The sequence below is a fragment of the Cavia porcellus genome, unplaced genomic scaffold (genome assembly GCF_034190915.1).
Source record: "Cavia porcellus strain 051 isolate PalLab524CR breed Dunkin Hartley unplaced genomic scaffold, mCavPor4.1 scaffold_7, whole genome shotgun sequence".
In the NCBI taxonomy this organism is placed as follows: Eukaryota; Metazoa; Chordata; class Mammalia; order Rodentia; family Caviidae; genus Cavia; species Cavia porcellus.
The window spans coordinates 81,911,603-81,936,703 of record NW_026947490.1 but is presented as its reverse complement, the minus strand read 5'-3'; the positions used below and the strand labels follow the sequence as shown (position 1 = coordinate 81,936,703).

Genomic DNA, 25,101 nt, shown 5'->3' with positions numbered 1-25,101 from the left:
CCCTGCAGGTGCCACTTACTTCTCAAGGAGACACAGCCAAAGGACTAAAAGCCTTCTCTGGATCCCAAAACCCCAATCCTGGTGACTGTCTGGGGAATCTGATGGGTTAGGTGACAGAGAGACGGTAGATCATGTGTATCCTGGATATAGTGTCATCTGAGCTAGATATAGGACAAGTCAGTTATCCCATCTCTGAGTGCTCAACTTGGATGGAAGGGAGCAGTACAGACCATCTATAGTCAACAAGCACTAATTTTGTACAAGCTTTTTACATAACATTGTCAGTTATCAGCATGTGTTGTTTCCTACCTTTTATACTGAATAATTTCTAGGTTTGGAATTATTTGTGCACACAGGTGCTGGAGGTTGTGTTTATGATTGTCTTTTTTATTTATTTTAAAGAGATTAAGACAAAGCAGATCAGAAACAATGTAAACAACACAGTATTTCACCTGGAGGCAATCCGTAATTAACAGTAACTACCACAATTTCTCTTTCTTTGAAACAGTTGAGTATAACTTCATATCCAGTAGTATCAAACATAACAAAATAGTATAAAAACATTCAATAGAATAAGAATATTACAGGGCATTCAGAACCAAAAAACAGAAAACAAAAAATGGCTACAATATTATCTCATTTTCCATGGAAAATTTGTTTATACTTTCACACCTAGTACAATCCAATAAGGTACAACATGACAGAACCAATGGAACCAGAAGAGCAAAAGCATGGTAGGACTTCAGAGCAAGATGATATTATATCACTACTGGCTATTATAATGACTTGTGTCCCTCAAATTAGCTGTTCATGCCATCACAGTTAATAAAACTCAAACAAACCAGGACAAACCCATTACAACTAACGAATGTGATCATTATAAAGCTTCAAAATGATGTAATGGGGAATCATGATTACCATAAACTCTTATGCACTCTTACTATTTCTTACACTAGGGAGACTATACCGTATTTATACCTGTGAGTTTGATTTATTTTGCTTATGAGTATGGTCTCAAGATGCGCCCATTTATTAGTAAATATCTCAATGTGATCATTCTTTATAGATGAGTAGTATTCCATTATATAAAAATACCACAACTGTTTTATCCATTCCTCAGTTGATGGACACTTAGGTTGTTTCCAAGATATGGCAATTGCAAATTGTGTTGCTATAAACATGGGTGCACATATATCACCGTGGTATGATATTTACAGTTCTTTTGGGAAAGAAATATGCCCAGAAGTGAAATAGCAGGCTTCTATGGGACCTCCAATCCCAGATTTTTGAGGAATCTCCAGACTGACCTCCACAGTGGTTGCACCACTGTACACTTCCACCAACAGTGCAGGAGAGTTCCTTTTCCCCCACATCCTCACCAGCATTTGTTGTTGGTAGTTTTCTTGATCTTGGCCATTCTTTCTGGAGTGAGATGGAATCTCAGAGTGGTTTTAATTTGCATTTCTCTAATGACTAATAATGATGAACATTTTTCCATGTATTTATTTGCCATTTGTATTTCTTCATCAGAGAACTGTGTATTCATTTCAGATGCCCATTTTTGGATTGGGTCCTTGAGTTTCAGGGATCTGATTTTTTAAAATTTTTTATATGTTTTAGACAGAAGCTCTTTGTCTGAGGGAAACTTCACTAAGATTTTTTCCCAGGTTGTGGCTATTCTTTTCATTGTGCTGGAAATTCCTTTTAACATGCAGAAACTTTTTAATAAGACGTGATTCCAGCTATTGATTCTGAGAAGCATTTCCATGTGGTTTGATTCCTACCTACTCATATGTCTTCAAGATGTTTACCTACTTTGTCTTCCAGCAGACTTAGTGTTGCTGTTTTAATATTCAGATCTTTGATCCATCTAGATTTTAGTTTAGTACATGGTGATAGGCATGGGTCTAGTTTTAGTTTTCAGCATATGGAGAGCCAGTTTTTCCAGCACCATTTATTAAAGAGACAGTCAGTTTTCCAGTGAAAATATTTGGCCCATTTATCAAAGATAAAGTGGTTAAGTGTGTCAGTAGTTGTGGTTGTATATTCTAGGCTATTCCATTGATATTCAGATCTGTTTTTATTGCAGTACCATGTTGATTTTATTACAGTAGCTTTGTAGTATAATTTCATGTCAGGGATTGTGATGCCTCCTGCCTTGCATTTGCTACTTTGAATTGCCTTTGCCAATCTAGATCTCTTCTGGTTCCAGATGAATTTTAGGAGTGATTTCTATAGGTCTTTAATTAAATACAGTGCATTCAACTCCAGAGACCAGTGCAACACCCTATTTTGCAGAAGCTACTGTCTGTGACCCTGAGTATCCTGCTGGGTATCATTGTGTGAGAGACACAAGGAGTGAGTTCAGTGTGCACCAAGACACAACAACCATGTGGAGACAGAAAATTGAGCTTTAAGGAACAGAGAATCTGAGCGGCACTGTGATGTAAGTCATGTGTTGTGTAGAGAAAAAATAGAGAGGAGACTCCTGGTGTGATTGTAGAATCCCTGCTTCCTCACTGATACACAGACAGAGACACATACACAGACATACACACACAGGCATACACACACACACACACAGATAGGAACACAGACACACAGAAACACACACACACACACACACACACATATGTAGTGCCCTTGGAAGCTTTCTGCTTTGATGTAGCTTCTTCCTGTCTATTCTACATCTTTAGCAATATGAGCTGAGCTCCTGTACTCTGGCTCACATTCCCACCATGCTCTGATCTTCAGAAAGTATGTGCAAAAATACACCTCCACTAAAAATCCCACTTCCAGTATCTGAATTTTTCATATATTTCACCACAGAGATAGAAAATTCAGTAACGCAAATGCAGAATGGCAAAACTTCAGATATCATCTCTTCTTGTAAGTACAAAAACACTCAGGAATCCAAAGTACATTAATAACAGAATTTATTTAATATGAAAACCAATAAAGTACCTGTGCACTGTGGAGGTTGTCATAGAGTTAGTGTGCCAATTAACTGCAGGAATTTCATAGGGAACCTGCTAGTGCCAGGTTTTGAATCTTTTCTTAGGAGTGAATTAGGGACTCAGATAAGTCAGAAGTTTGATGCTTAGAAACAGAAATTTATGCACTTCATATCAATACATCCATCACATTAAATATGGTTAGATACATAATTGGTAATTAAAAACTCCATCAGCACACTTATAAGGAACTCTCTTATTCAAGACGCACTGTTGTTAGGGAGAGATCAAGATTATTATCAATATCCTACCAGTAATCATTACAGAGAATGTTTTTGAATCTCTTAATTTGGGAGAAACTGAGTTCAGTGACTCACAAGGACAAGGAATGTAGCTGTGGAATAAAGCAGGAACCTAGGAGAGATATTTTTCTAATTTTACTAGAAAGTAAAAAAGACAAGAATACAGTTTTTGCAGCTCAATTAGTGGAACCCATAAAAAAGAAGAGAAATGATTTTCTACCTGATTCAGTCACATGTTGGGATGTACACTCTTCCACTGCCCTATAGCAAAGAGCGAATGTAATGCTCATAAAAATAAGGGCTTAGAGATAGCGAGATTGAAAATGAAAACTCTTCCTTTGGAAGAAAGACAAGAAATGAGGGTCAGACAACTACCTGTAGCCAGATAACTGAGGGCTTGTTCCTGGCTGCATTGCTTAAAGTGGCAACAAAGCCCTTTCCCTGGAAACTGTGCTAAACCCTGGAATCCCAACTCAGGTACCTTTGCCTGCCTGCAGATTCCTACATCAGATTCATTAATTTTCTTTCATGCTGTCTGTGTTTTAGGTCTAAAATTTATAGCTCTGTTAAAATCAACCTTAGATATGAAGTCAACAATTAGATGACAGGCTAATGCTCTAATATAATGACCTTAGAGTGGAGTATACACCCATGTGTGCCAAAAATGTTTTCACTTCCAGTTTAAACTGTTTTTGTATCCCACACTTGATATAGGAAGTGATCTAGTGGATCAAGTGCAATACTCTGTTTCAGCAATACTTGGGAACTCATGCTTCTATAGGTTTATCTTCAAAATTTAGGTCTGATTTATGACACTGGATATGGTATGAAGCTTTTATGAAGCAGTTGGACTGTTTGATTTTCCTTCATCTTTACTTTTCCCAAAAGTGTAGTTTCTACATTCACTCTGTAATGGAATTCTCTTGGTGTACATATTATAATTAGTTCGATGAAAATGAACGGATTGAGACAGACCTAGTGAAAATCTAGCCGGTGAAGTTTATGGCTTCATTTCTGACAGCAGCCCCTACCCATTCAAATTTGTCCTGGTCTCACCTGGCCAAATAATCTTTTCTATCTTCAAGGGATTGTTTCTTCGGGAGGACATTCATCTGGGAATATTTAGGACCCATCTTCAGGAAAAGTGCACTGCACCCTTAAGGAAACCCAGAACAGCTGTAAAAAGCCAGTAGTAAAACCTTTAAAGGGAAGTATGAATCCTGACTGGTGAGGGTGACGTCACAGGAGACTGACGGGCCCAAGAGCCAATCATTGGTACGTTGGGACTGGCTGCACATCCAATCAGGAGGGCCAAGGGAGGAGGGATCTTCCCAGTCCTGGTGCGGAAGTGCTTGTTGTGAGTTTGGTGCTAAGAGCCTGGACCTGAGAGCACGTCTATTTTCCGTGACTTCTTAGTGAGGGCTGCAAAGGATCCTCGGACACCCTCAAGCATCACAATGGTAATATGATGGTATTTGAGCTGCGAAAGGGTTGGAATTGTGTGGATTTTTGGAAAGAGGTAAACAGAACCACTGTAAGCTTAGAAAGCCTTTTGGATAGCCCCAGGCACTGCTGTGTTTGAGGAGTGCAGTGATTTGGGGGTAAATCTGAGTTCTCGGTGAGAAAAACCCGTCATCTGAATTCCTTCTGTGCGATCTCTACTAGCGATGATGTTACCGCATAAACAGAACTCTCAATCTCTCCACACTGAGTGTGGCGTTCTGGAACTAAACTAAGAAATGAGAAGAGCTCCTTGACTTCCCTATTGCTTCCCACGTGGGTAGTCCGATGGCAGCTGCACTAGGCTCTGAGGATTTAAAATAGGTCTCAACTATCTATCTGTCTGTCTTCTTTCCTTTTGTCCTTTTGTTTGGATACTGAACATATCTACATAGTCTGACCTGACTTTAAGCTCTGGGTCATGCTCCTCCATCAGCCTCCAGTGGTGAGGAGATTATAGTCCTGAGTCCCTGCACCCGGAAAAAATAACTACTTTGAGCCCAGGTTCTCTAACCCATTTGTTCATCTTGTGAGGTCTAGGGTAAACAGGGTTTAGAGATACACTGGCTATTTGTATTTAAATGTGTTATCTCAGGAATTTAGTAATTAGCAGCTGCAAGTCAGCATAGTAGAATGGAATCTGCATTTTACTGTGGGGGACAAAATCACTGCTGTTCAAAGCCCCACGTCTTCATGTATTTGCCTTTTAATTCTTATCAAAGCTATTAATTTTGCAATTTTATCTCAGGCTCTTTCCTTAGCTAGTGCCTAATTTATAAGCTAAGTAAATCAAAACTTTTTTACAATTGAACTAGTGAAGCAAGGCTTTTCATAGAATTTAGAATGCTGTGAATGTTGTACCCCCAAAATGTGACGATGTCCATTATTTAAGCTGGCACTGTTGTAAGTCAGCTAAGGCGCAGCTACCCTGTTCTGTAAAGTGTCATTACCCTGACCTTTGTTCCAATTTCTGTTTCCTGTGAATTATGCATTTGCTGACCACTGATTGTAAAACACGTGGCTCAACCTGTTGGTTGTAAAACATTTCACAATAATGAACCGCCTGCTTGCATAAAGCTCCCTCCCTCTTCTTTGCAGTTTTCCCTGTAGCCTGACCTACTTGCACAGCTCTGCAAATTAGAATGCAGGCGTGTTCCTGGGTACCAGCTTAAATAAAGCGCTTCTTTTCCATTTTAAAGATGTCTCTCCCCATTTTTAAAGTACAATATTATGGATATAACAGCATCAACGGCACAGTAGCATTGGAATTTGAAACCGCAGAGCAGGGGTAGGAGGGGTTAAGGCTGAGGAAGGCTTTTTGTTCCTTATTTGATTTGGGAGTTTCTTGCTTAGTCAGTTGCCTTGTGGAAATTTTCACAGCTAGTGGTCAACAAGTTCCTTATTTACAGGAACCTGGCAACTTGTGGTCAGCTAATTCCTGGCACAACTGTCTTTCACAAAAAGGGGACAAAGGTTGAGACAGAATATGGGTGACTGGAGGTCAGCTGATTCCAGGAACAATTGTCTTTCACAAAGGGGACAAAGGTTGAGACAGCACAGGGTTACCAGGGTAATGATGCATACAGAACAAAATGGCTCCTTTAGATAACAATACAATAGTGAAATATTTGAGGGATGGTAATGCATTAGCTCCTGAAGGGAAAGTTCCTGCAGAGAACAACTTCCTGTATGTGGTGCATGTTAATCCCACACTGAGAAACACAGCAAACTGGTATCTACAGGAATGTAGAGATGTGATAATTATGAGAAGGGAAAGAATGGCTTTACCCTTAGGGCTGTGTTTAGACTTTGATCTGAAATTTGAAACACTGAGTGGGGTGTGGCAGCACATACCCTTAATCTGGGCACTCAGAAAGCTGGTACAGGAGGATGCTTGCAAATTTAAGACAAACCTTCACTATAAAGTGAGCTCAAGGGCCTACTGTACTGCCTTGTGAGTCCTTGTCTCAAAAAGACAAAAAAATTTGCAACACTGAAATGCAGTTTTTACTAAAGTAGGGGTATATTCACATAGGATCTGCATGAGTATTGAAGAATAAGAACAAAAGTTATTTTGAATAAGAGCCAAAGTGATTGAAAAGAAATAGGAGAACATGGGCATGTGGACAGAGGCCCAATCAGCAGGCAGAGGAGTAGAGCACTTCTGAGGTCAGCTGAACCTAGTGTGACCCAGCACTGAGAGATTGTCTGCTTGCTAGGTCTGAGAGTAGGAAAAGGCTTCTCTGTCTACTGATTAGCTCTCCTAATCATCTCTGAGGTAAGGCAGGAAATTAGAGCAATAGTTTTGGAAGTTTGAAAGTATGTTGGACATCATAGCCAAAGTGGCATGGGAAAGAATTTCTGTTGGACACCAAAGATTTCAAGGAATAGATGATGTTTCTGACTGTTCAGTGACTGACCTCAGAAATTTGGCCCTTATCTACATCCTCCAAAATTTAAAAAATAATTTAATTTTAAAAAAATCTTCTGTTGCATTTTGAGATGAAGTCTTACTACTTTGTCCAAGGTGGCACAAAGTGTTGAGACTTTGCCAGCACTTTGATTGTTAAGCTTGATATAGGGGAATGAAACTCTCAAGCTATTATATGTCCAGTAGAAGATAATGCTCTCTGAATTTAAAAATGAATTTATGGACAGCAGAGGTTAAAGGCAGGTGTATTTATTGAGAGAAAGAAAGCTTCTGTCTTGGCAGAGACAGAAGGGGTCCCAACTGGACTCCCAAAGACTGTATTTTCTAGGAATTTTTATGAAGTAAGGCCAGTCTAAGGAGGGGAAAAAAAGAACTCACTAGGCAGGCAGGCATGAGTTGGGAGAGAGATATAGTCAACCAATAAGTTCAGATTTTCAGATAAAATTGACTTAAGTCTGGGACAAATTGGGAAGCCAGTCAGGCAGCAAGCAAGCATTCTTTGTGCATCAGTGTGACTCTTCCTGTAGGGGCTTGAAAAGGTGACTCCAGGATTATACTTAAGGGTGTGGTTGCATTTCTTTTGAGATCTGGCCCACAGCAAGAGGTGTGTTACTCCAAAGTCACCAGACATCTGGTCCTCTTTGCCAGCTAACTGGAGTGCCTAGCCCTGGCTGACTGCCTGCAATAATTCTAACTAGCTCAGCTGCCTGTAACATGTTGACCTGCATGTGCTACCTTGTTATACTGTTGTGCCTCTGCTTTGGTGGAGAGCACTGGGTCTCCTTCTGTAGTTCACACTGTCCTAAACTCTCAGAGTCTCATGCATCATCTTCTGTAGTTCTAGGGTTTCCAGGATGCAATACCATGCCTGAATCAGTGTTTTCATTTTTATGTCACTGAATTTCATGAAGGTTTCAGTGTTGGGGTAAAGTAAACAATACTGAATCTTGGTGGTTCAAAAGTATAATGCCAGCCCCTTGGGAGAGTTAGGAGTGTTTCAAAACCAAGACCACCCTGGATAACTGAGCAAGAGCTTTTTCAACATGAGATACACATTTACAGTTTATGTCTACCCCAAATTATCTTTTCTAAAGTACATGTGACCCTGAGATAATGAGGAGAAAATGTTTGCAATTTAAACTTATATTGAATTTTGAAGTTGACACATAGTCTCTACTAGTGAGTGATACATGGCACAATGCAAAGTTTACATGCTCATGTCTGGGGATGCAGAGATGAGTGTCTGGTCTCAGCAGAAGGTCACCATGGATGAACAATCAGTGACTCACAGTTTCCTACATTCAGTAAGGTACATGTGATATTTAGTTCTTTTATTATAAATTTGTCTTCCTATTAGATCAGAAACACAGATGAAGGCATTCGTGTTCAGCATGTTGAATATATCTGATGCTTAGCAATGGTGTTTGCAATAGCAGGTGTGCTTTTGACTATATTCGATGCATTTTGTTGTTAGTTACTTTTAGGTTGATCAATTTATTTTCGTTTTGAAACTGAAATACCACTTTTTTATCATTTCTTCCAGTCTTCATATTTTCCCCTGTAGAACATAAGGATTACCCAGTTGTTCCCAGTTTGGAGAACTGTATTCACCTGTTTCTCCTGAGCAGCTCTATCAGGAGAGCAGTGAAATCCTGTTTGCAAATGTGAACAGTACTATGGGCATTTTGTGTCTTCGTTTCCCTGGGATTCTTTTTTATTATTATTTTACTGATGTGATCTAGTCTGGGCATAGTGCTTGACAAGAGGATAAAATGGAAATTTTAAATTGGCAGAAACTGAGCTGAGTGGTTAGCCAGTAGGGTTAGGGTTAGACATAGCAGGTGTTTTCTGTAATATATCTTTTAAGGTTATCTGTGTAACACAGCTTTAGTCTTGTAATTTCATTGGGGGGCTGTGACTCAGCCTCAGAAGGATTCAACCTTTCAGGAGTTTCACCTTTTCAAAGGGAGATGAGGTTCTAAGTAGGTGCTTAGGACTTATTAGAGTACTGACTACATGTATAGTTGTGTGAGCATACAGAAAGAGTTCAAAAAGGTGACCAGAGAATGAAAGTCACCGGAGATAGAGCAGTTGGGGCCTACACTCAAGTAGAATGGGTAAGGAGACATTGCACAGAAAAAATGGAAACTTCACATTGGTATTTTGTGATTAATTTCCCATTTCAAAATAAGATTTGGGCATATTTGATTTTTCATGATATGAATTATTTCTTTAAACCCATGAGTGTGATGTGGAACTCTTGAGAAAGACAAGCTGCAGAATTTTGTACAGATAATTATGTGAATCTTTTTGTTCTCAGAAAGTGATTCTGGTTGCTATAGAGCTTTTTTGCTAAAATGTTTCCTTTTTCTCCAGCAAAGATATAAGAGAATCAGAAAATAATTACTACATATGAAGAATATCTGTGAAGGGAATTCTTAGCTAATAAAGTTTTGTGTTTTGTGGTGATTATTTGTGGCATGTCTCATGATGAGTATGAATCTCCCAGTCCATTTTTAAAGCTCCGCACTTATTTGTGGATAACTGGTTTATAGCACATGGCAAATAACTCACTTTGTATATGCTTGACAACAACCAACATGAACTGGGTCGAATAATAAGGGGAAAACAAGGCTGTTATTTTTCTGCGCATGAGCACAGATGTTTGCCATTGCTTTAGGGTATTGGCCTTGGGCTTGCTCATGCTGTAAGAATCGAATCATCAATGTTCCTGTGGACATTCCTCAGCAGTGAGAGAGCCTGAGGGGCAGGAGCCATGCAACAGATGTAATCTCATAGGTCATGCTTCCTTCCCACATGAATCCACATCCACACACGTCTTTCCTAAAAACCTAGGTGTTATCAAGCTCACAAAATGTGACAGTAGAATTCAAAGCATCAAATGTACTCATCTAAGCATGAATACTTTACTTGGGAAAGATTAGAAAGCCACAGTAGATTAACTTTCAACCCTTGAGAAAGAAAGGCATATTATGGAAAATTTACCATGCTGAGTCCTTGCCTCCTCACAGTGAAGGGATTGAAGGTGGGGCTGCATGCAGCTCTCATTCTGCCCTCCTGCTAGGATAAGTTTTCATAAATCTGGATTCCCTTGTAATAAAGGGTAAAGTCAGGTGATATTGTTGGATATTATCACAGTCATGGAAAGTGTCAGAGACATGTAACCATGCTAAATTAAATGAGAATTTAAATTTGTCTCAAAGAGACAAACTACATCCTCCACATTGAGCTTCGTTGTCATGATGGTGCATTCCACAATTAATAAACACACTCTCACAATTCCAAAGTTATTTTAGGATGTTTAAAAATGTCATAACACTGTTTTCAAAAGTTTAACAAATATAAAACGTAAAATACATTTTAACATTGGGCATGATGAAAATAATTGTTAGCACCCTTGCAAGCATGTGTAAACTACTGTCTTATATCTACAGTCATGTGACAAATGAATAAAGTGTTGAATACCTTTGCTTCTATATATTATAGTGCTAAAAGTTGGATGTTATGATAGGAATTTAAATAACAGAAGGGAAAATAATGCCGTAATGGACAACTTGCTAAGGGGTTTCATGTGAAACCCACAAATTGATCACTTTGAAATAGAGAATTAACATGTACATGGCAATTTTTTTTTTTTTTTGTCTTTTTCGTTTTTATCGGTACCAGGGATCGAACTCACGACTGCCTGCTTGCAAGGCAGGCACTTATGCCGCTGAGCTAAATCCCCAGCCCCTGTACATGGCAATTTTTTAAACTGGGAATCAAACTCACAATCTCACATTGCCAGGCAGGCACTGTGTTGTTGAGCTACATCACTGGCCTTGTAAAAGAATTTTTTCTCTGAGTGCAGAGACAGAAGCACAATTGGTCATGTAATTATTATAATTCATTGTTTAGTTACTGGACATTGCTGAAAAGGACATGCTAAATGACACACCATGTGTTTTTATAGCTGTCTCATATGTGGTTTTCACATTTTTGAAATTATGTCAATGTGAATTCCATGTGATATAATGCTCATAATTTCAATCTACTTGTTTAAATGTGACACATATTTAGATGGCATATATCTGTATTTCAATCCAGAGATGTTGTCTGTGGTACATTATCTTATAAATTCTATTAAATTTTTATTGGAACTTTAGCTTTTCACCATATACACTGTTATTTGAAAGTGAATTCATTTGTATTCCTTTCAACTCATTCTCTGCTAAATTTTATTTTGTTTCTGGTGTCTTTCTGTGTCCACTGAATGTAGAATGTTTTTCCTTTGGATAGTAATGTATTTAGTCACATTAATTATTGAATAATGCCTCTAATACTTTTAAGAGTTTCTTCTCTCTTGTTCTTAAAAATATGCGCAAATATAGAACAATGAAATATCCGGGTTTCTTTAGAGTGATTTAACATTTTTGTATTACAGCAGCTTTCTCTAGTTCTTGCTGGGAACTCAGCTCCTGGTGGTTCAGGAATGGGCCACTTAGTGCTCTGCTGGCCCTAATCTCAGACTTCCCAAAGTCTGCGATGCAGAGTGATGCTGTGAACTCAGGTCTCAGCCTCACTGATGAGCTTCCCTCTTCCCTGTGTTCTCTAATGTTCTGAAATTGAAATCTTTGTTCTTTTCCAGTACCTACATTAATTGTTCTTTTCCAGTACCTACATTAATTGTTTTTAATATATTTTGAGTCAACAATTTTGAATAATTGAAATAATTCAAAATGCACACTGCTTGTCATCAAAAATTCTTAATTATCTAAGCTAAATTTAAAATTTATGATTTGATCACCCATTCTCAGAGTATTCTTAAATTTCTCCTGCTCTTCATTTCTAATTTCATTCCACTATTGTGTAAGAGCCTTCTTTGCATGACTTCCACTCCACTGACTACTGTACATTCTGTATTGCGCGCTGAACCTGGGCCACAGGTGTGAATACTTTTTGGCTTGTTGTGAGGACAGTGTGCTATGTATTTCTGTGATAAAACATTTGATAGAATCCATCTGATACATTGCTTTGAATTGTTATCTTGTTGATTTTATGTGTAAATTTAAAGATAGCTCTGCCTTCTTGAGCTGTCAGTCACTGATGGAGTTGTGAATTCTTAAATATATACTTGTAAATGACTGATTTTTCTCTTCCTATCCTGTCTCTGTTTATGTAGTTGGTTGCTCTCCATAATGGGTTATGTATTAAGCAATGAGATTTGTGTTTAAAAAGCTGCTGATTATACATGTGGAATACAGTCAAGCTAATGTAGCTTCTATAGATTTTGTTAAATCAGTGCCACCCAGGTATGACTTTCTGCATAGCTTTCCCTTTAATCTATCCTCATCAGTGTCCACATAATTGCCACTGCTCTCTAGGTGGTGAGAATATTTGCCCATTGTCTAGGTTTCTAGTTTCTAGTTTTAATGCACTCTCACAGCTGTTGTCTCAGTCTCTTTTAGTCTGAACTGTTCTCCTGCTAATGTCCCCTGCTTTCCTGATAGGCTAAGCTCTTCTCCTTTTAGTGAACATAGCATTGCATGACTGTCAGCTGTGGATTTGTTGCACTGAGGTTTGTAACTGTAGTTACAAACCTAATATGGATAGTGTCTCATCATTTCATGTCTGAAGACAGATAAACAGATATTAAGCTATAAGTACCTGTATGGAAATTTATTGTTTTAATCATTTAAAGAAAATATTATTCTCAAAAATTTTTCTTTAGATTTAATGGTAACATTGAAACTGTCCCACATGTATTCAGCAAGTTTCACCATTGGGTCTTAGGCAAGGAATGAATGTAACCAGGTAATAAAATCCCTTCAGCTCAGATGGTATTATTGCATGATTGATGACAACTCTCCTTTCAAAATTTTCCAAAGTTTACTATGTGTACTTTTTTACAGAGACTATTCTTTTAGCTTATTCCCTTTAAGATTTCAGGAACTACGTTAGACATTGCACAGAGAAATATTTTGTGAGGTTTTGTAGTGTTTCTCAATTTACTCATTTCTCATGTTGTTCATAAAGGCTGTGATGTGAATCAAGGCCAAGGTACTTTCTCAGTTAGTCTCTTGGTTACAGTTTCTGACTCTTTAATTTCACTTAATTTCACTTGAAAAGAATCACATGTATTCCCAGGAATTGTAACACAAGTATTTTCTAGACATTAGAAAGAAGTCACTTGTCTGTGGATTTTTATTAACTCCATAGGAAAGGAGTTTGTGGAATGTAGGAGCTGAGTGTTGATTTAATAAATCTAATTATTTTGTTATTCCACAATTCAATATTTTTCTACAAATGCGATGTAGATTTTCTTTTCTATTCACTGCTTCTCCTGAGTCAAATAAGTTTTTGCTTATTTTTAGGTTTCTGCTCACTGACCTTAACTCTTTATGTAAAGTCTGTATGTTATGTTCCATATACATGTTTTTTGTTTAAGTCCAATCTTTATAGGTTTCAATTTCTTCTAATTTACCTGGTTGATTGATTGTCTTCTGACAAGAGTTTTTCATTAACTAGTTGTTTTTTAATAGAAATTGCACATTCGTGCATGTTTCTCTTGCCAGTATCAATAGATCATCAATGCACACAGGTGAGGAGATTGTACAGGGCAGATTTCTAAGGACATACCTGTTTCTCTCTGAATGTAAATGAAACAGATTGTGCTTTCTTCCCAAGATTCAAGCTGAATTGTGAAACAGTGTTCTACTTTAATGTGGGTGCATAGAAGACTGTCTTCCTTTCCTGAAATACATGTGTCCACTAATACGAATATTGAACCTCAAGTGTTTTTCATATTTATTATGCAAAATGTTTCCTTCCTCACAAGTATTGAATGTTTGTAGTTTTTTTCTAACTTTCTTCTATAATTGTTGAACAAATCAGAGGTGTGTTTAGCTTGTTTACTTTTGGTATTAAAAATTAAACTCAGGTTCTTGCACATATCACCTAGTGCTTGTACCACCAAGATAATATCCCTGGTACAAAGGTGTGACTTGTAAATGACTGAATTAATGTTAATTTTTATTTGGCGATGGAATTTGATGACTGGCCTCACTTTGTAGTCTGAACTGTCCTTATTACCTAGCCCAGACTGGACACTACACAAGGCATTGCTGAAATTCCTGGTAATCCTCTTACACCCGCCTCTCAATTTCAGGGAGAACAGGCCTGTGCTACCCCAGTGGGCTGAACTCTTCCTTCTGTATTTAGTGACCAGTTACTTTGCTATACCTCCATTTTCATTGCATTTCCAAAATATTCTTTTCCACATTGTCTTCCTTTACACCCAAGTAGAATTTCTAGTATTCAAGTACAAGGAGATAATTTGGTGTTCCTGGGCTACAGGTTTCCTAGTAACTTTCCCTAATTTCCTTGTCTAAAGAATGGTCAAATAAACCTTTGTTTTCAATAAATTTTAGTACTTCATAAACCTCCTTTCATATTCAACTAAACATTTATCAATGAAACCAGTTTCAAGACTACAAATGCTATCTAGAAAGAAAGATGAACTTAGTGTTATGAATAACCAGGTGTTTTGTGAGTGGTGGTTTGCAGACTCCCTCTCTGAGCTCTGCTTTAAAGTCAGTGAAAAACTACAGTGTGATAGGATTATTTCCAGAAGATGAAAAATATTCCCAAAAGATGAGGAGTAGAAATCAAAAGAGGCCTTTATTCTGGGAACACAGAGAGAGAGGACTGGCACGCTGGCCGCAGAAATCTGGCAAATCTGGCAAATCTCTCTCATGGGGACACGTGGTGTGGGGGAATATAAGTAGCCTAAGCTTAGGGCAGTGCCCTAAGGCCATTAGGGATGCACAGGTATTTCATTGGCACACGTTTGGTGCCAGGGGCAGATTCCGAAGGGTGGGGGGGGGGGGATAGGGTTACAGGTAAATCTCTAGGGGCGGGGGAGACAGGAGCTCCCTAATTCCAGCTGAGGCTTTTTCTGGTTACAGTGTCTGGTCTGTCAACAACCCTTTCACAGTGTAGGTAGCCCTGCAGGACAAGCCATGCTACAGTTCTGTGATTGCTATGGCAATGTGTTATAGTTCAGCATCAGTGTTACTGAGTGACTATAATTGATTGTACTTGAATTTTGATGACCATGACATGCAATCAGTACTGCAAAGAATGAACTTCAGTTAGATTGTTTATGACAGAAGCTGAGATATATCAGGTTGCATGTACCTGAACCTCAGGACACTTGTCATTATTTAGGAGACAGTGACCTTTGAGGATGTAGCTGTGAACTTCACTGCAGAAGAGTGGGATTTGCTGACTCCATTCCAAAAGAAGCTCTACAAAGGAGTGATGTGGGAAAATTATATGAATATTATGGTGACAGGTAAGGTTGGTACATTTTATTTATTTATAAAAACTATTAATTATTGCTCAGTAATATAGTTAAATATATTTGATAATTACAACATTTGCTTATATATCTCAGAACTGATTGTATTATACCATGAGTATAACTGGAACTAGTGATGTTTTAATTTAATGTTATAGTGAATTTTTTATTTCTGTATCTGTGATACAGGAAGAATATGGCATAATCAGCAAATTGAAGAAGAGGACAAAACTTTTTCAAGAAGAAATCTAAGGTGATTGGCACACATAAGATAAAGGGAACCTTTCTTAAGTGTCAGTGTGGGAGCATAACTATTACAAAAAGGAACTTGAAGCCATGAGATCATGTTTCACTTTATTTAAACTCCAAAAATACCAAAAGAGACAGTTGATTTTATTTTATATTATCTGGGAATCCATAGAAAAGTATTTGAAAGTAAGAATCAGGGGTAGTGCTTATACTGTGTAACAAAAAACACTATCTAATACATCAGTTTAAAAATTGCCTTCATGATCTACATCATGGAAATGTTTGAGAGTAAATTTAAATATTGTTTTCTGATGTGTAGGAAATGTACAAATTGTGAGTTTTGATAGAAACTCATCAAAATATCCATATATAAATATATATATATATATATATATATATGAATACTGAGACTTTGATGATCTACAAATATTTCACATAGAATCAGTATTCAAAATGCAAATGAATGTTTATGTTATAATAAACATTTCAGAATATACTATAGAATGTTGAGCTGTTTGTGTTTAAAATTCCTCATGTATTGTTGGTGGATACATAAAACAGAAACATGGTAATGAATATTGAGAGGTTTAAAAAGTAAAATAATACGTTTCATATTGTTCCACATGTGCATTCTTTGGTATATACTTACATTGTTTTTTTTTAACTTTAAGCCATGATTTTATACTGTAGGTCAGGTTGACTTTGAACTTACTGTGCAGCCCATACTAGCCTGAAACTCAGAGTGATCCTCCTGATTCTACCTCCTGACTATTGAGTGAATTACACTGTGTCATTATGTGCATTGATTCTCTCATGATATTGTCAAGTACATTAAAATCATCAAATGTTAGTGATCCACACAGTGTATTGTTCAGTGCTGCATATGAAAGGACATTCACAATATCTAATACAAGAATCAACTCACAGTAGATCAGCTCTGAGAAGAACCCAGATGCCCATCACTGGATGCCTGGGTAAAGAGCATGTGGAGTCAGCTCATCATGGTGGTGCATCCTTGCAATCCCAGTATTGTAGAGGTGGAATCAGCAGGATGACAACTGAAAGTTCAGCCTGGGCAAGTTCATTGTCAATAAGACTCTCAAAAAAACAAACAGTAGATTAGCAAATGTAATTCTGTGTAAGATCTGCTTTTAACTCTACACAGAGAAAAATACACTATACAAGGAACCATGATATCATTTCCCAAGAAACAAAAAGAGATGGACCTTAAGTGAAATAAATCAGAAACAAAAATGCAAATATCACAGAAGTTTTCTGTTAAATGGGAAATTAAAAGCGTATTTGAGGAGTAAAAGTAAAGAGACATAATACGTGGTCAGAAAGTCTTACTTTTTGTAGATGAGAAAGATGATCAGACTAAATAGGGGGAGAATGAAGGCCTGAAAAGGTAAAATAAGGATCAATATTTGATAATCATTTGTAACAGTCTCCTAAAACAATATAATATATTGGAGTCATATATCAATCTAAAATTACCAAAAGAAAATCATCCTTTTTCGACTGAATAGAACTTTGAAAGAAATCCTACAGGACAGTGAGTCAGTTAATAATCAGAATTACTTATCAGGCATCAAACCAAACTTGTCATTGTAAATCTCAATTATTAATGTGCAGCATTTTCCATTGTGATTGATATTTTTATTTGTATTTGTTTACAGATATGATGAAGACAATTACTTGACAATTGGACAACAGCAATATAAATATAATGAAGATATAGTAACCTGCAATGTTTTCCCGTCCTTTCAGAAGCATGAAATACAGAAGACTGGAGAAAGACCCGATCAAAGTGGTCAGTGTGGGGAGGACAGCTCTGACCTTAGTGAACAAACTCACCCTGGTCAGAAAACCTTTCTAAGTAAGAAAAGTTTGAAAGTCTGTGCAGCACCTAACAGCGTTCAGATGCATGAAAGAAATCACAGTTCAGGGAACTCATATGTACAAAACCACTATGAAAATAGTTTTATTTCTTCATACCATATTGAAAAAGATGTTAGAAAATATGATGGAGAGAAACACTATGTCACTGAGAAATGTGCAAAAGCAGTATCTCACAGTAATTGCTTTAAAAACCATAAAAAACTTTATGCTGGAAAGCAGACATATGAATGCAATCAGTGTGGGAAAGCATTCAGTACAAGCGGTAACTGTCAAAGACATAAAAGAATTCACACTGGGGAGAAACCCTATGTATGCAACAAATGTGGAAAAAGATTTATGAGAGCCTCATATTGTAAGATACACTATAGAATTCACACTGGGGAGAAACCCTACGTATGCAAACAATGTGGAAAAAGATTCAGGAGAGCCTCAGATTGTTACATACATGAAAGAATTCACACTGGGGAGAAACCCTATGTATGTAACAAATGTGGAAAAAAGTTCAGAACAGCCTCAGGTTGTAACACACATGTTAAAATTCACACTGGGGAAAAACCCTACGTATGCAACATATGTGGAAAAAGATTCAGGAGAGCCTCAGATTGTAACATACATTATAGAATTCACACTGGGGAGAAACCCTATGTATGCAAACAATGTGGAAAATCTTTCAGTAAAAGTGGTAACCTAATTACACATGGAAGAATTCACAGAGAGGAGAAACCTTTTGTGTGCAATAAATGTGGGAAAGCATTCAAGAGTGCCTCAGAACGTAAAATACATGATAGAATTCACACTGGGGAGAAACCCTATTTATGCAAACAATGTGGAAAATCTTTCAGTCAAAGCGGTTACCTCATTATACATGAAAGATTTCACAGAGGGGAGAAACCTTTTGTCTGCCACAAATGTGGGAAAGCATTTGTGAGTGCCTCAGAATGTAAAATACATGATAGAATTCACACTGGAGAGAAACCATTTGTATGTAAGCAATGTGGGAAATCTTTCAATCTAAATAGTGCCCTTATTAGACATGAAAGAATTCACACTAGGGAGAAACCTTTTGTTTGTAAGCAATGTGGGAAATCTTTCAGTCAAAAGGGTCACCTTATTGTACATGAAAGAATTCACACAGGGGAGAAACCTTTTGTTTGTAAGCAGTGTGGAAAATCTTTCAGTCAAAAGGGTAACCTTATTGTACATGAAAGAATTCACACTTGGTAGAACCTCTATGAATACAATGTGACACAGCACTCAGTATGGAAAAGTACTGAAAATTAACCCTGTCTATCATTGTAAGCAATTTGGGATGTTTTTCAGCTGTTGTAGTAGCTTTTGTGTATATAAAAGAATTCATTCTGCAGAAAGACCCTACCTATGTGAGAAATGATTAAATGGATTTGTTGATAAATTCTCACTTTATAAACATAAAAGTTCCCACATTGGGAAGAAAATCTATGAACATAAGGAATGCAGGAAAAATTCCCACAAACAGAAATTGTCACTACATGAAAGGTCTCCCTCTGTGTAGAAATTCTTTGCATTTGAACAATAGTGCATTGCAGTCAGTGCACAAAAATGCCATTGAATAGGGGAATAATGCACAGAAGGAAGAAACCCTATGTATGTAGGCAGTATGGAAAAGATTTGCTGCAACATTTCCCTTTTGCAAACAAAATTTCCCTCACATTGGGGTGTAACTGCATGTGAGAAGTGTTTGGTAAATGTTCAACAGATAGAGCTGCTAACCTGAGTGATGTCATATTGTTTTTCAAGCCTATGTTTACATTGTGGGAAAGCATTCAATATTCACATTTATTGTCAAATGTGCAAAAATAATCATAGTTAAGTGAAATCATATATAAGTGACTTTGAAAATTACTCATGCAGAGTAGACATGGAAAAATAATATAAAATTATTGCTTTCAATATGTGTTCATAGATTTTTTGAAGACACTCTCAAACACAGAGATGTCCTAAAATGTTTTCATGTCTTTTTTTATAAATCTTATATAAGTGATCTATTTGTCTGTAGTTTTAATAAAAATTAGTTTTTAAAGAAAATTTAAGTATGCTGAATCTTTTTTCTCATGTTTTTATTCCACCAATGTCTTATCTTGATGGATGACACCCACTTACCTCATGACACTTTTTCCCACCAGAATCTGTAAAACCTGCATCAGTTTATTAAGAAGGATCTACACATACACAATCAGAAATGTGGTGTACTCATGGTCTGTATCTATGTAGCCATGCTTATGGCAAGATATACCATCACAAAAGTAAAAGCAGACTCAGTCACTGTCAGAAACAAGAATGAACTAAAATTAGGGAGAAATCTTATTTATATAATGTGGAAAAATGTCCAGTACACAAACAGGTTCTAAAATGCATGACAGAACACACAGTAGGGAGAAACCCTATGTAGGTAAACAGCTTTCAGTCAGTGTTTTAATTGTGTCCGTAAAATAATTCACACTTGGGAGAAATCTTACGTAAGGCATATTAAAAAGCCTCTCCTGATAATCCACATTTTCTAGACAAAGAAGATCCCACATAGGCAGAAATCTTACGTATGTAAGCAATGTGGAAATTACCAGGCAAACCGATAGCTTGCAAATACATAAAAAAATTCACAATAGCAGGAAACTACATAAGCAATTGGAAAACATTTGCTTCATATCTTCACTGACAAACATATGAAAGAACAGCAATGGGGAGCATCTATACGAATGTAAGCAATGCAGCAAATGTTTCCAACACAAGAGATTTTAATGATGTGAAAGAATTTACACAAGGAAGTAAACTTACGGAGTCAAAAATGAAGAAAAGCATTCAGTGCAAAATAGTGCCATCACATAAGGAAATAATGTACACAAGGGAGAAACCCCATGTATGCAGTCAATGTGAGAAGGATTTCTTGCAAATTGTTCATTTTATAAATAAATTTCCAACACACTGGGCAGTAACTGTGTGAAAAAGGTGTATTGAGAAAAAGTTTCCATTGACAAAGATGCTCACCTCCAAAATGATGTCACAGTGTGGCCAAAGCCTATGTTTGCCATGTTAGAAAGCACTCAGTGTAAGTGAGTATGGTCAAATATTTGTAAGACATCACTATGAAGAGAAATTGTACATATGTGACAATTTTAAAATACTTTGCAAATTGCTCATATAGTCCAGACCTGTAGAAATATATTTTAAAAATTGATGTCAATATGTATTCATAGATTATCCAGAAATCACACTTAAAGATGGAAATATCCCAAAGCATATTCATTTTGTGTTTCGCTGTCATACATATCTAGCTAGCTATTTTTCTGTAGTCTTACTGTTAAGAAAACACTTTTAAAAGATAATTCAAGGATTCCAAAAAAATTTCTCTGCATTTTTGACTCACTGACACTGTCTTCATAGATCACATCTATCATTCTAACGAACATTGTTTTTCACTTGGCTCTGTCTCAAATTATTTTTTCTACAAGGATCTACACAAACACATTCAGAAGTGTCCCTTACCAGCTTTTACTACATGCATCTATGTATGTATGCTTATGATAAGATATCATAAATTCAGTCAAATTTAAATATGTATAATCGCATTAAATGATTGTTTCTAGTACATAATGTAAGCATTCATCTTTAAGGCATCAGTGTGTATAATGGGTCTGAGTTCTTTATTGTTGCCTTAACATCCCTTATTTATGATTTTCCTGTAGTTCTTGCTCCTCTGCATTTTTGAAAGATGTATACTCCTACTGCCTATTACACATCATACAGTTTTATACAAATGTAAGCACCATGCCTCTTAAATTAAGTCAGTCATTTATAAATAGCAGAATCCTGAATATGCAAGTGAATCAGGATTTCTCCCAATTTCCTAGGGTTTAAAGAAAAATGCGTGGAATATGATTCCCACAATAGGAATAGTAAGTGATGGAAATGATGTCATATCATGACACCAGAAAGACAGAGTCACCAGTGTGCAATAAATAATATGATAATCACAAGTGCATGAACTAAAAGCAGGAGAATTGTGGCATTAATATTTTTTTTCTTTGAAATGGTCTTGTGAAGTTCAGGCTGGCCTTGGGCTCACTTTTAGTTCAGGCTAATCTTGGACTCACTTTGTGGTCCAGCCTGGTCTTGAACTCAAAGGAATGCTCTTGCCTTAGTATTTCAGTTTCTAGGATCACAAACATGCACCACCATGCCCAAGTTTTACCGTTAGATTTACCTAGCAAATTATTTCTTGCAGGGATGATAATGCACCACTTTTGCTCCTTGCCATCCAGCCTTTGGGGAATGGCACTGCTAAAGTCTTAGTCTTCCTTTAGGCCCATGCCGCACAGTAGCATTTTAGCAGCATCTTTTTTTATTAAAATAAAATTCAGAAATAAAAGTTGACAGTCTAAATCATGTTCCATTCTAAGTAGCATAAATAAATCTAATGTCATTTGGATTCAACATGGACCTCAGTTTCCTTCATCAGAGAGCTATCACATGATGTCACAACCTCACAAGAAGATGAGGTGCAAGGCAGGATGAGATATGAAGAGAAAGACAACACATTCACATGATGCTGATTACACCATAGTTATTATGCCCATTTCTATATTTAGTAGCACTGTAACTGTTCATTCATATACATTTTTCAATATATTCCAAAATCATAAATATATATACAATGTTATATGTGTAACTTTTATGTGTGTAATGTATTACTCTCCAATATTGGAAATATACAATGAGGCAGTTGGCATTTCTGCACACTCGATCCTGAGCTAGAATAACCCTGATGAATTACTACAATGTAGTTCCAACCTATATTCTCTTATTTTAATATTTCATCTTTTTTAAATAAAATGGTAAAGACATAGGCACAGTGGTGATTTCAGGAGATTTAGGCAGTCTGGGAATCTGAGGCATTGCAATTTAATCCTAGGCTTGGCAACTTGGAAATACAGTGAAAACAAGTCTTCAAATAAAAAATACAGCTGGGGAGGTAGCTCAGTATAAAGATCCTGGATTCCAATCTCAGTCCTGAAAAGTTAAAATGGGCCTTGTTTCCTGATAAGGCAGTAAAACCATTGGCCTCATCTCACACTCCCAGTAGTCTTGCTGTGTTCTCACCATCCCCCCTCTGAGTTTAGGAGTCATTTCCAGGCTACATAGTCCCAAATCACTGCTGTACAATTTCCATCCTACTTACTAGATTTATTTAGGAGTAAACTTGCAAAAAACGAAGTCAACCCCTGCTCTGGAAAGACAAGAGCAACCTCATTTTAAGAGTAGTAATGCCCTTGTGGAGCATTGCGGTAGTCCATATATAATCCAGGAATGGCACCTGTCAACTTGCTCATCAGTCCAGATTTTGGATCACTTTCCCTGTCCCACATGTGCAGACTCACTCTGAATTTTCTCCTCTAATACACTTCACCCAGGGTGACTCTCAAAATTTTTCCATCTTTTTACTAGATAGATAGATAGATAGATAGATAGGGGGGGGGCTTGGAATTCTCCAAATGTTTATCTTGCAGTTTGGTTTAATTAAAATGCATTCCTTTCTGTTCTTTTTTCTCTCTTGTTTTATTATAAGTACTAAATAACAAAGATGCACCTTCAGGACAGTATTGGCAAATATCATTAACTTCATGCACTTATTATTTATAAAATCTGCAGTGTTTTATTTTTGACCTCAATAACCTGAAGCTCTCTAACTCTAACAAGGATCTTTTTCAACTTTAGGTTCTGATAATATTTCTAAATTCCTTCTGTGTGGTTACTAGGGGTGCACTAAAAGCCATGTGAATGTATTATAACTTATGTTTAAGTAAACCAAAGATTTTCTCTTTTGCATCTCAAAATCTTGCTATCCTCTATAAAATCACCCAATGACTCTGCCATATCCACATGTTCAGATATTAGTTACAGTGGTGATGTTTGCAGACACCAATATCTGGAGAGATTCCTATGTCTGCTGCATCTGTAAGAAGATGAAACTTAAATATAGCACATTTGTACCACTAGAGTTCTAGAAATACAATCCTTGAAATAAGTTTCTCTAGTGAGACACTCAGTTCTCACTCCTCAGGTGTGACAGCATTTGCTGCCTCCCCAGGTTAAGGAAAAGCTTTCCTTTCTTTCTCTGGCTCCTGGTTCCTTCCTCCATCATTAAATCCTGCAGTGAGTCATCTTGTATCAGAAGTGATGTCACCTCCCCCTTTTCCTGTACTCTGTCCATCTTCTGCTTCTTGCTCAGGACCATTAGGATAACAGTGAAAGCACCCATAGAAATGAGGGTGCTCCATCTCCATAGTGCTTTCTTTAAATTAACCATTCAGGGGTGACTCCATTACCCCAGAAACTGCTATTCACAGTGCCCATGGAAAATAACTTAGATGAAATTTTGGTCCTTTACTCTCCATCACCCAGGAGGATCAGTGCCTCAGTTGCCACCGTGGGTTCTAGGGGTGGCTCCTCCATTCTGTAGAGTAGTGAATGGGTTGTTAAATCAGACTTCTTAAGATGGTCTAGCTTCTGGGTACTCATCTCTTCTCAATTTTGGATAACTTCAAATTGTTATTTTTTCAAACATGAACATGTTTTACCTCTCTTTAATAAAATAAATTTTCTCTAAAAAATTCATGCTGTCTTTGCAAATTAATGAGACAATTCTGGTCTTAAATTGAGTGTATAAAGAGCCAAATTGTAGGTAATATAATTTATTGTGGAGCCTGAAATGTAAATGGAGCAAACAACAAGAGGCATCAATTTCAGCTGAAGATCTCTGAGGAATCAACGCAAACACACAGAGCTAATGACAGTAAATGTCAGTGTCCAACTCTGTCTTTAGTTTTCCTAAGGCCTCTCTTTGATTCTAGAGAATTATAGTCATTCTGTATCACCATCATTGCCCTGTTATGCATGTTTTCTACTGTTGACAAGCAAAGTTCTTAACAATAGAGAGCAATGTAAACAGCAAGGATTTAACAGTTGAGTTATTGCAGAAATAGTGATTCACAAAGTCATGATATGGAGAATGATCACAATCTGTAAAGTAACTTTTCAGTGCCTAGTTTCTACTTTATAATGCACCTCAGTAGAGACCTGCAGGAGTGCTGCCTCTCCATGTGTTTTCCCAGCATTTCCAACTCTGTGCACATTTTCCTGGGTGATGAGGTCTTCTGAGCTAGAGGAAGTCTCAAGGACCTTCAGGGTAGACTCTGCTAGTTTATGGACATGGTCCAGCTGTCAGGCAGTCATGATCCTGCATCCAGTTCAGCTGCCAGAAACTCTGACTCCCACCTGAGAGGAACAGAAGGAAGTCAGTGATGCAGGCTTCTCCATCCTCAGGTCTGATTGGACTTAAGATAAAGTGTCTTCTCCTTGAATTATTCC

The 25,101-nt window shown here is 37.2% G+C and overlaps 1 protein-coding gene across 1 annotated transcript; it reads left to right on the top strand.

Moving 5' to 3' along the window:
* The first annotated feature begins 4,586 nt into the window (after window positions 1-4,586).
* LOC134477044 (zinc finger protein 709-like) lies at window positions 4,587-19,764 on the top strand. The gene is made up of 4 exons (XM_063253912.1): window positions 4,587-4,716; window positions 15,417-15,543; window positions 15,739-15,802; window positions 17,478-19,764. Exons 1-4 carry the CDS (start codon window positions 4,714-4,716, stop codon window positions 18,922-18,924), a joined length of 1,641 nt encoding a protein of 546 aa, XP_063109982.1. The 5' UTR covers window positions 4,587-4,713; the 3' UTR covers window positions 18,925-19,764.
* The last annotated feature ends 5,337 nt before the right edge of the window (window positions 19,765-25,101 follow it).